At 29.1% G+C, this 12846-nt stretch overlaps 1 protein-coding gene and 2 long non-coding RNA genes across 3 annotated transcripts; 2 read left to right on the top strand and 1 right to left on the bottom strand.

Annotated features, from left to right (window-relative positions):
* Positions 1 to 563: 563 nt before the first annotated feature.
* Positions 564 to 1507, bottom strand: LOC113373025 (brain protein I3). The gene is made up of 2 exons (XM_026613360.1): positions 993 to 1507; positions 564 to 856 (listed from the first exon to the last, which is right to left on the bottom strand). The coding sequence occupies exons 1-2, from the start codon at positions 1060 to 1062 to the stop codon at positions 564 to 566; spliced, it is 363 nt and encodes a 120-aa protein (XP_026469145.1). The 5' UTR covers positions 1063 to 1507.
* A 5897-nt stretch (positions 1508 to 7404) lies between these two features.
* LOC113372349 lies at positions 7405 to 9281 on the top strand. Its single transcript, XR_003366762.1, has 5 exons — positions 7405 to 7509; positions 8269 to 8274; positions 8749 to 8879; positions 9076 to 9145; positions 9210 to 9281. It is a non-coding gene; the product is annotated as an uncharacterized LOC113372349 (long non-coding RNA).
* Positions 9282 to 10000: 719 nt separating this feature from the next.
* Positions 10001 to 10532, top strand: LOC113372347. Its single transcript, XR_003366759.1, has 3 exons — positions 10001 to 10070; positions 10136 to 10364; positions 10424 to 10532. It is a non-coding gene; the product is annotated as an uncharacterized LOC113372347 (long non-coding RNA).
* Positions 10533 to 12846: the final 2314 nt, after the last annotated feature.

Consider the following 12846-nt stretch of genomic DNA (forward strand, 5'->3'; position numbering starts at 1 on the left):
GAATGTAAATAATTTTGCTACTTTAATCACCATATATTTAATAACTACAGAAAATTGTCATTAATATTTTATAGCTGTAATAAAATATCTTGTGCATTAATTTTTTTATTTGTTTACCTGTTTTTTATTACTATCCAAATATCCATAATAACCTATTGATTGCATGGTAACATTTTCTCAGATTTTCAACATTTTATCGGCATTTAAATTTAATATCAATATACATACTATATTTAGAATTTTTGCGAGATGATAGGTTAAGCTGATTCTCTAGATTTAGTAGAAGAGTACACAAAATTTTAGGATGATTTCTAATTCGGTCCGATTATGAAAATTTAAAATGACAAGGATGATGAAATGATAAGTATATAAACTTTTTTAATAAAACATATATTTTCTATATATCACATACAAAATGGAAACAATTTTTGTGACATGAAAAGTATTCAGTCAGAAGCGAATATCTAATTATAAAAATATATAAAATTGAATAATATAGTTCATTGATTATACAAAATAAGTATATATGTAACAGCATTTCAATGTTATTATTATAAAGATATTTATCCAAAATATGCTGAGCAATTAGAACAACGTCTATTCTTCATAGCTAAGCAACACAATATTCCAATAGGAAAAAAGAATATTGCGCAAAATATTCCCAGGCAAGTATAGTCATCTTCTAATACGCCTACTCTACAGGCTGGACATCCACCCACGATTATTATTTCTGGAGGAGCAACTGGTTGATGAATAACAGTTATGGGTGCTGATGGTATTGCTCCGTAAGAAGGTAGTTGGCTAGGGGGAACAGAGTTATAAAGCAATCTGGGATCTTGTTGATATTGTGGGCCTCCTGGAATACAGGTATAATATGAACATATTCTTTATTGCACGTAGTAAAAAAAAACTATAGTGTTCATTATTATTTTGTAAGAAGATTCCACTTTGCAAATGCTAAATTTAAAAGATTTTGAAGCCTATATATTTACTCGATTCATATTCTGGTGGAATAGCGGAGTACGCTGGAGGTTTTTCGCTATATTGAGGAGGAGCACTCATTTTAACTTTATAATGCACTATTTAAATTGATAATTAATAACAAGAAACAAAACATCACTCAAAACACTTATTATTTTGACAGATGACAGATGAATTCTTTATTTTGACAGTTGCTTGACATATGACAGATGTTCTGTTGGCGACCCTTTATGTTTAGATTTTCTTAAATACATACTTTTTTTCTACTGAATGTTTAACTATTGTTTAACTTTAAATCAAATTCACTCAAAACACTTATTATTTTGACAATCAAACATCACTCAATTTTGACAGATGACAGATGAATTTTTTATTTTGACAGTTGCTTGACATATGACAGATGTTCTGTTGGCCACTTTTTATGTTTAGATTTTCTTAAATACTTTTTTTCTACTGAATGTTTAACTATTGTTTAACTTTAAATCAAATTCACTCAAAACACTTATTATTTTGACAATCAAACATCACTCAAAACACTTATTATTTTGACAGATGACAGATGAATTCTTTATTTTGACAGTTGCTTGACATATGACAGATGTTCTGTTGACGACTTTTTATGTTTAGATTTTCTTAAATACTTTTTTTCTACTGAGTGTTTAACTATTGTTTAACTTTAAATCAAATTCAAGTAAATGTGGATAAATCAATTGAATTGTTTACTAAAAGTAATTCTAGATAAATTCTTTATTGAATCAGCTTTATACTTACAATTCTTTTCACAATGAAAATTCATTCTTTGAATCATCAATTACTTTGGTGAAATGAATATCGAATATTGCGTTCTGAAGGAATGCAAAAGCACCACTTTGTTTTAATTAATAGTCAATGAATTGATAATTGATGTTGATGTGCTTTGAATAATATATTACTTTCTACTATTAGAGTTGCTGAAACAATAATTTATTTTAAGTATTTAATTAATAGCCATCAATATTGTGCATATTCCATCTAACAGCACAGTTTATTATTTAATTAATGTTGTCAGTGATACTACATTTTCTAATTTATGATTACAACTAAATTGTGTCCATTATAGGAGATTCTAAGAAATCTGAGCAACATGTCTATTCGGATTTCCTGCCTGCAATCGGCAATCCTGACCTGAGTATCTTCTTAGTTCTAAATCTAACAATGGACTCCAGCTCAGACTTTTGGAATACCTCTGACTGGACCTCTCATGGTTTCACACATGTTTATATCCTTCTGAGCAACATGCTTATTCAGATTTTCTGCCTGCAATAGATAATCCTGACCTGAGTATCTTCTGAGTTCTGAATATTACAATTGTCTCCAATGTAGACTTTTGGAATATATCTAACTGGATATATTTATCGGAATATATCACCTAATTTGTTAAGGCGAACGTCAATTGATTTAGTTGATTTGAAATAATCTGTCTGTGAAATAATAATTATTAATTAAATATTAAAATGAGATATGTCGTATGAGGAAATAAAATTAATGTTTCATTTTAAAGATCTCTCTGAGATCATTTTTGCATATTAATTTAAATTTTATAACATGTGCACGTTAAGACTGACTTGTGTAAAAATGAAATTGTTATCTTATATGAATATGAATGAAATAGAGAAAGTTTGTCTGAATATTAACTTCCCAAAGGAGAAGTTTATATTTTCATCAAAAATCCGATTCGCTAATTTTATGTTTTCCCGACGTTTCAAGCCATTCTGAATCGAATAAGACCCAATTTGGAAAAAGAATGTGTGTGTGTGAACAGTTTTTTTGCCGTAAATCGACGTTTTCTCAAAAAAGGTTGGACTGATTTCGAAAATTTAAAAGCCATTCGATGTATTTCGATGAGGACTAGCGTACCTGAGTTTTGTGTGACGATTGGCCGAGCCATTTCTTTGTAAATTGCAGAAAAGTGAAAAAATTTTCGTCCACGTTTTAGCCCGCAATTTTTAATCGATTTTGAAAATTCAAAAACCGTTCGAAAGATATTGGTTGTGAATCGTGCTGATTAGTTTTTGGTAAAGATCGGCCGGGCCATTTTCTTGTAATAAAGTTTTTTTTAAAGAAAATCGACGATCAAAATTAGACTTTTGATCGACGTTTTCTCAAAAACGACTGAACCGATTTTGGGAATTTAAAAGCCATTTGATGTATCTCAATGAGGACTATCGTTTGTCAGTTTTGTGAGACGACCTACCGAGCCGTTTCTTTGTAATTTCGTCCACATTTAACCTCAAACTACTAAACCGATTTTAAAAAATCAAAAACTGTTCGAAAGATATTAGTTGGGAATGATACTGATTAGTTTTAGGTGAAAATCTACCGAGCCATTTTCTTGTAAATAACTATTGAAAAAGAAATTGAACCCGATTTTTATGGAACTTTTTTTGGCGATATATATCATGGTCTTATAGAACTTTCTGAAATATTGCGCCTTACGACAAGTAATTTAATTTTAAAAACTCATCGAAGTTTGAGAAAATGAGTAGTTTTTTGACGTTTGTTAAAATTAAAATTAGACAATTTACTTGGTATAACGATAGAGTACTTGGTCTTAATGAACATACTAAACCATTAAAGTTCTATGGAAACTGGTTCATTGATTTTTGAAAATTTGCTTTTAAAAAATACTCCAAATTAACTAGTTTGTTCGTTTTCAATTATGTGTTTTAAATACACTAGGAATACTTTTAATCACTCATAAATTAATTTTTTGTTATTGATAAGTCGATTATTTACACATATCGGGAAGTTCATGTAACTTGCCGCAAAGCAAAATACCAATCCCAACTAGTTAGTAATTAACTATATGTGAGTTTGGGACATTTTTTTACATTTTGTCAAATATTTTAGAAATTTTATTACGGATACTGTTATTTGTTTATTTTAGTATGAATAAGATAAAATTTACCATCAAATAGTATCAATTATTTTATATACTTGCATATCAAAATTTTGAATAATTTTCAGTTGAACCGCAAATTTAAACGTAATATGTAGATTTGGAACTTTTTTTACTTTTCTTCAAATAACTTTTAATTTTTTTTCAGACAATTTAATTTATTTACATTAGTGAAAACTAGATAATATTTACTAAAATTTAGTGCAAACTACTATATATATTTGTATACTAAAATTTCGTATAATTTTTAACTGGAACGCGAATGTGTGTCTGCGTACATTTTATCAAACAACTTGAAAATTTTGTTCTAGGCATTTCAATTTATCCATATTAGAAAAAATAGATAAAATTTAGATTTATAATTACTAAACCATATTAAAAACATAAACTGTCCCAATATGATTTGAATAAATACGGTTATGTGACAGCCTGTATATATTTTAGTAGAATATTTTCTGGCTCGTGCATTATTAATATAGTTGTATACATATATCTGCTGAAAATATTGTTTGTATTATAATAATTGAGTCAATATCATTTTTCTAATAAGGTGCACTTTATTAATTTTTAATACATAAAATACAATTTTTTTTGTTAATTTAACAACTATTATGCTAATAAAAGATTTTAAAATAATTTGGCAGACATATGTGTAAAAGATGTTGTTCTTATTTAATTTGCTATGGGGAAAATATGTTGATTCAGTTTTTTTATTTATTTATACAAGTGCCTTTTATGAATGTTTTAAATCAATATAAAAGAAAAAAGTTTGTACTTCTCAGAACTCAGAAATACGTTCAGAAATTCTTTTATTGTTGCTAAATGATTAATTAACCAATACAGCTTTTTGTATGCTTTGATTACTTATTTGCTGCAGGGGCCCTAGCACCTTACCTTAAGTAACTCCTAAATTGATGGTATTTTGTTACAAATTATAAGTTACAAATTTACTTTGTTACAAAAATCTCTTTTTTATTACACTTCTTGTTCATTATTATACAGAAAAAATATTTGTATTTGTATTTGACATTTCCAGTATCAAGAATCATTTGTTTTCCCCAAGCGCGACACACACATTGATAAAAAGGACATTTCGTCGAATAAATCCACAATATTTTATCAAGCGCAAATTTATTTTTCTATATTTAACTATTCTCGATAATAATAATTTAAATATAACTGCAGCTAATATTATGTATTTAATAATTGTAGTAATAATATTTGTATTATATTGTTACTATTTTAATTTTTATTAATGGCAAAACATATTTTATAATATTATACTTAAACATAACTTTATAAAGATATAAATATATTATTATGATAATATGTCTGTGCATGTGATATTGTAATATGTCTATGCATGAAAGTTTCATGGAACAATATAAAACACAAAGTTAAAAATATAAATAGATATATTATAACATATGATTAATAATTTCGAAAAGCAGATTTCACAAAAAAAGTATATTTATTTATTCCATACCGATTCTACAAAATGAGAAACCATATTTTCCATTGAGCAATACAAGAAAAAAACATATTCCACATTCGTTCTTTATTAGCAAAATCTTAAATGATTTGTATGTGAATATTTCTATATTCTAAATCCTACAATATTAGTACTCTCATACACAGCTTATATTTAGCAACATGAATAAATCATGTAAAACTCATATTCAGCGTTTCATATATCGCCCACATTCAGCAATATGGAAAAATCATGTAAATCTAATATGTATCGTCTCATATTCAGCTCATATTAATCGCGCGTTGTGAACGTGGGCTCAACATTTTTAACATTTGCTATACGTTTAAATATTTAGCTTGCATTAAAATCATCTCCAGCTCAGATGTATTTCTACTGGGGCGATATTGACTGCATGAACACTCTTATTTATGGATAACACGATTGTTGGTTTTGATCAAATCCTTTCAAATATTTAATACGACTTACCAAATTATTAATTAAATGCAGCTTTAAAAGTCTCTCACTGTAGTTTTATTTAAAATTTATTTAATTATCGCTGCTTAGATAAATGATAGATTTTTATTCTTTTATTGCTAAAAACAATTTTGATCAAGACATACAATCAAAGTTTCAAAAAGTTGATTTGAATGATTCACAAAATATAATTTTGTTTACAAGTTTATTATTCGATTCAAGTTGTAAAAATTATTTAACTCAATTTCTAAAGGAAAACAATTAGCTTTATAACAGTTTTGAAGTTTTTAATGTTCAAGTTTTTGAACATTTTTTATTATTTCATTTTACAAGTTTTATTGAATTTTTTTTATGGCTTTTTCTAATAATTTGTATATTATTCAAGTCAACTAAATTTGCTTTTGTCTCGATTAATTGTAAAGGTTTCACATGTTTTATCAAGTCGTATAAACGATTTTGATTCGATTAATATGATTTCATTTCATCGATTAATTAAATAATTCTCTCAAATAATTTTTTTTTCTAAGTCCTTTCAGATAATTTCTTTTTCTAAGTCCAAATTTTTTGAAACCTTTTCGATTAAGAGAGACGAATTAATTTTGCATGCCTTGTCAACATTCGAATGAATGAGACCCAAATTGAATATTTCATAACGAGAAAATTTTATTGGGACAAAGTTAAAAATTTTAAAAGTCCCAGTAATTTTTTCTCGTTGTGAAATTTTCAACATGGACTTCATTTCATTCGAGTGTTGGCTTTGGAAATTGGTGTGAGGGAACACTTAAAAACATAAAAAAGTTTCAACGCTGAACAGAAAAGAGAAAACTTTGTCTGGGAGTTAGCTTTTTTTTTCCTCTCCAGCTCCCCCTTCTTCCTCCTCCTCCTCCTCTCTCACCCCTTTTTTTCTCTTTTTTTTTGGCTTTTTTTCGCTTTTTTCGCATTTTTTTTCTTTAATTAATATTTAATGGCTCCACGTGTTGCAGGAATGTAGAACTAAATTTTTTATCAAAATTTAAAAGCAATTCTACTGAACTATCATGATTTTATTAGAAAATTGCTTTTGTTAATAAATTTCGAAATTATTCATGTATATGAGTGATATATAAATAAAACAGTGAAAACTTGTCTGTATATTTAAAAATGTAAAAATATTTAACAAATTTTATACCCGAGAAAGGAAAAGCAAACAAGTGTACTATAAAACACAGGTTAGTGAAAGAAAATAAAATTTATTCTACACCAAATTTATTTATTTCAATAACCAACGACTAATTCATTGCAGTATAAATGTTTAGAGAGTTTATTAGAAGAATGGAATATCGTTATTTAATTTATAAAACCGTTATTGTTAAAATTGAAGATTCAAATAACGTCGTTTCGATTTCAAAACAGAAGAGACGTTCGAGTTTCTGAAACGCCATCTTCGACCGAGCGAACGTGCACGCTCTGCAGTCGCACGTCTACAAGTCTTTTGCACATCTATGCTTTGCGACGATAGGAGTTGGGAGAGGGAGTTGTCTATGGAGTTGTCATTGCGAGAGTTCATTTCCATCGTGGCGATTGCTGGAAGAACACAACGAGACGTCGTCGAACACGGACGAGCGGGCCTGACCCTTTGCTGCCTGTGGAGAACATGCGTCACCTGGTACGTTGTACTTGTGCTAATTATATTTCTCTTTGCGGATTCACTCGGATTTCATTTCGTGTTTTCAAGTTTTAAGATGTTTTAGATTTAATTGAAACCTTTTCTCATTGCTGTTTTTTTTTTTTGGAAAACGTGTGCTCGATTTATGTAGTTTTTTCTCAAGTCGTACTACTGTCTAAGACGTACGCCGGATATGTTTTACCTAATTATTTTATTTTGCATCATTTGGTGCCCACTGTTAAAAAAAACTACATATTATTATTTTGTTGACTGAGCAAGAGTTCACAATTGAATGGCTGGCGGTCATTGTGCAGAAGAAATAATCGAAAGTAATAATGACTGTTAATTCATTTTGAGAATTACTATAAGTACATTTATACGGATCGTTTCATTTGACGTTTTATTTACATCATTATCATCTGCTAATTCACTTCAATTTATAGATTAGAAGTATTGTATAAATTGGACCACAATCATCATTTCATCAAGAATTTTAAAGCAAAATTTCTTTTCCATGAAAGCAATTTTTTTAAATGCATAATTTTATTTTTTTTACTTGAAAAAAGTTACAAATTGAACAACAAATTGACAAAGAATAGTTACAATTTGAATGTATATAAAGATGCAAACAAAGACTATTCTGTGCTTCGCTGGAGCGCTGCATTGCACACAAAGACAGCTTTGGTGACGCATCAACAATGACATTTAATAATGTATGTATAATCAACTAAATTCAACAATAATTTGTGTATTTTGCAGGTGCGGGTAGGTTTGCGTTTGCTGCTACCAGAGTCCTTCAGTTTTTATACGAATATTGTTACTGTGACGCTTTGAATGTGGTATTTATTGGAATTGCATTTGGCACGAATAGATTTCAAGATATCAATTGATCAATACTTTAGTTGTCACTATAACTTTTAGAAATTTACAAAATCATTAAGGCATTGAATTTCATGATTCGAATGATCACGATATGTCTTGCATGTGGGTTAATTTATTAGTTAGGTAGCTTCAGTAGTTTTATTATTAATAATAACAAATACTAATACACTAATCTATTCAACTAATGAAAAATAATGTGGTCGTTTGAATCATTTGAGATTATGCAATGTGGATTTGACATATTACATTAAATTTTAATTTTCACTGTTTTCAATTCATGTTAATGCGTTTCATACAAAACCAAGTGCAATTCTTAAACTGCTAGTAAATTTCTACATTCTATTTCTGGTCATCAAGATGAAATCACACGGAAGCCACAAGATTCATATCATATCAAGCAAATTTTTGAGTATCGAATGGCCAAGTATCGAGTGAAAATTGAACGCTAACTCACTTCACCGGGAATCGCTCTGAGAATAATTTAAAAAGTAAGTTTTTATCTATAATCAGTATGAATGTGAACAATAAATAACATGTTTATTTCTTTTTCAGGTCCTTTCAACTACTGCTGCTCTGCACACTGACCCCTTCACCAGAAATCGCTCTGAAAATAATTTAAAAAGTACATTTTAACCCATAATCAGTATAAATAAGAACAACAATAACATGTTTATTTTTTTTCAGGTCCTTTCAACTACTGCTGCTCTGTACGCTGACCCCTTTACCAGGAATCGCTCTGAAAATAATTTAAAAAGTACGTTTTTATCCATAATCAGTATAAATGTGAACAATAAATAACATGTTTATTTTTTTTTCAGGTCCTTTCAACTACTGCTGCTCTGTACACTGACTCCTTCACCAGGAATCGCTCTGAAAATAATTTAAAAAGTACGTTTTTATCCATAATCAGTATAAATGTAAATAAATAACACGTTTATTTTTTTCAGGTCTTTTCAACTACTGCTGCTCTGCACACTGACCCCTTCACCAGGAATCGCTCTGAAAATAATTTAAAAAGTACGTTTTTATCCATAATCAGTATATATGTAAACAATAAATAACATGTTTATTTTTTTTCCAGGTCCTTTCAACTACTGCTGCTCTGCACACTGACCCCTTCACCAGGAATCGCTCTGAAAATAATTTAAGAAGTACATTTTTATCCATAATCAGTATAAATGTAAACAATAAATAACATGTTTTTTTTTTCCAGGTCCTTTCAACTACTGCTGCTCTGCACACTGACCTCTTCACCACGAATCGCTCTGAAAATAATTTAAAAAGTACATTTTTACCCATAATCAGTATAAATAAGAACAATAAATAACATGTTTATTTTTTTTCAGGTCCTTTCAACTACTGCTGTTCTGCACACTGACCCCTTCACCAGGAATCGCTCTGAGAATAATTTAAAAAGTAAGTTTTTATCTATAATCAGTATGAATGTGAACAATAAATAACATGTTTATTTCTTTTTCAGGTCCTTTCAACTACTGCTGCTCTGCACACTCACTCCTTCACCAGGAATCGCTCTGAAAATAATTTAAAAAGTACGTTTTTATCCATAATCAGTATAAATGTGAATAAATAACATGTTTATTTTTTACAGGTCCTTGCAACTACTGCTGCTCTGCACTCACACTACTTCACCAGGAACTTTTCCAGAAACATTTTACCAGGTATGTGTTTATCCATACCAGCATAAATGAAAACATTCCTAAAATGTTTGTTTCTTTTTTTGCAGATCTTCTCAATCCAACTATTACTGCCCTGAAGCTATAACATGTGAATGACTCGCAAGTGGTTTTTTTTAATAACTGCCTATAATTATGCATGATTAACTTAACTCTTATTAACTCAATAACATGACTAACCTCACTAACTTAATCAGTTATTATAAATACCACTTGTTGAGTTTTACTATGAAGATTTTACTGAGGTTGCTTGGAAGACGGGTGTGAATGATTAATCAGGTAATTTATTATTATAGTATATTTTATGAAACTTGTTACTAATTCATTATTTTTTATAGGGTAAACGACAACTTCAACCCAAGTGGTAAACTCTCAAGTTGCTCACGAGTGAGAACAATCATTTCATCTACTAATTATGCTGTCCGTCCGTCCGTCTTGTCACCAAAGAAGATGCTGCTGTGATCTACTACTGTGATCTATTGAATAGTTAAGTGCTTAGATGTTAATGAAATAATGAATAAATATATTGCATTTGATTTAATTTGTTGTTTTAATTTAATTATGAGCCACTTTACGGCCAAATTACATTATGCTGTAATGTAAATTACAAAAATATTTAAACATGTCTAAATTTTAAAAATTTCTTGTGTTATTAATAGGGATACTTATTGAATGCACTTTTTAGTGTAGACAATTGTGTAGAACAGCTTCTTTACTGTTTGGGTGTTTGCAACCATCTTGCCGCATCTTGGTTAAGCTCTTTATACCTTTGCTTTGACTCGGTAGAAACGCGTTGATAATAGACTTTGTTTTTTTGCAAACCCCTATGTAAGTCGAGTGCCTTAAACATTTAATACGCCAGACGACCGATGTTTCCTCTTGTTTAAATATTTTACTTTCTATTATTTCTTTAAATGGTGCACTCTTTTTCTTAGCTATAAATATCACTTAATTTAATGTCATACTGTGTTATTATTATTATATACTTTGACATATATATATATATATATATATATATATATATATATATATATATATATATACAATTAGACAAATATTAATGTATTTTAGCCATTTTCATTACTGCAGTTGTAATAATAATTAATATAATTGTATTATTAAATACTGTGTTACATTAAGAGTTTTGAATAAAACTAACTGAACTTTATTTGGAGTGTTTCATTTCACACCATTTTCAGTGATATATATTAGAACACACCGTACAGGTACAGATATTTAAACTGATAAGCTAATGTTATCATAAACATTAATATACTCATTAATTCGTTCGTCGGAAAGGATTTAATATTTTGAATAAATTTCATATATTATAATTTTTGTAATCTAATTATATCATGATCAATAAAGTTAATGTAGTTATAACTTTGGTCATTTTAAATAGACTAATCTATGGTTTTTCACTCATTTTAAACATGTCAAAAATATTAACATTTTTCAATCACTTTAATCTATATTTAACCCATCTATAGTTGAAATTACTAAACCTTATGGTACAAGAAGATTGAAACGACAATGGCCTTTAGACTTAATCTTAGATTAGGTCTAATATAATATTATTATAGTAATTGTTAAACTAAGAAGATCTCATTGGAGCTATTCTTAGGCATTGCTCTTAAGCATTGTCATTTTAGCTCAAAGGAATCTATGTATTTCTGATTGCTAAATAAAACGAGTTAAAAAAAAACTTTATATTATTATTAACCCCTTAACTTACAATTTAGATTCCAAAATGTCGGCCCAAAGTTGTTCAAACTGGCGCGGCGTTGTGACTATTTTCTCTCATAGGTATATCACAAAAATAAATATATTTTGTGTTTTATAGTTTCGTATAAAAAAATATTTTATAACTTGCATTCACCATGCCCGAAATGCGAAGGATTTGCTTCTTTCCCGAATATCGTACATGGGCTATGCCCGTAATATTCACTTTTGGCCTTGCAATCGCTCGCGGGCTCTGCTCGTCATTTTAAGTTAAGGGGTTAAAGTCTTAATTAGTTCATTTTAATTAATATACTTTGAATATTGGTCAGTTTTACTTAACTATAACTTATAAAAAAAACTACTTAACTATAACTTATAAAAAAAATTACTTAACTATAACTTATAAAAAAAATTAAGTTCTCAGTCTCGTGATATTTTCTTCTTTTGCGCAAGAATATCTTCTTCATTATTAATATATCTCATTTTTATGCGCGTAATTATTACACTAAATACATTAATATTCCTACCATATTGACGCAACCATCTCCTACCTTACTTTACACTACCCTACCTTAACTTTACACTACCTTAACCTAATACTTACCTACGTTAAGAACTAATACTATTACTTTGCTTACCTTTACCACGTCTCGAACCTGCTACCCTCTTCTCTCCAGCGACTCCCACCTCCTAACGCGCAACGCCACGACGATCACATTATTAAACTGTTACACGTAGCTGATATTGTATATTTTAAACGAAAAAAAACTAACAGTCATATGGCCAAAAAAAAGTTCGATTCGTATGGCCTGTGTTGGCGTAGTTGGTAAAGTGATGACTCCGTATCTAAAAGGTACCGAGTTCGAATCATACCTCAGGACAAAAAAAGAGTATTGTTCACGTTGTGGTATTTATTAGTGTTGAATAACACAAAATTATATTTAGATATCAAACTAACAGTCATGAGGCCGAAAGAAAGCGTGAAGGACGTGGCCTGTGCTGGCGTAATTGGTAGAGTGATGGATTCGTACCCAAAGAG

Source organism: Ctenocephalides felis, unplaced genomic scaffold (genome assembly GCF_003426905.1).
Source record: "Ctenocephalides felis isolate EL2017-DRISC unplaced genomic scaffold, ASM342690v1 CF-g0.4_SCAFFOLD_01604, whole genome shotgun sequence".
Lineage (NCBI taxonomy): Eukaryota > Metazoa > Arthropoda > Insecta > Siphonaptera > Pulicidae > Ctenocephalides > Ctenocephalides felis.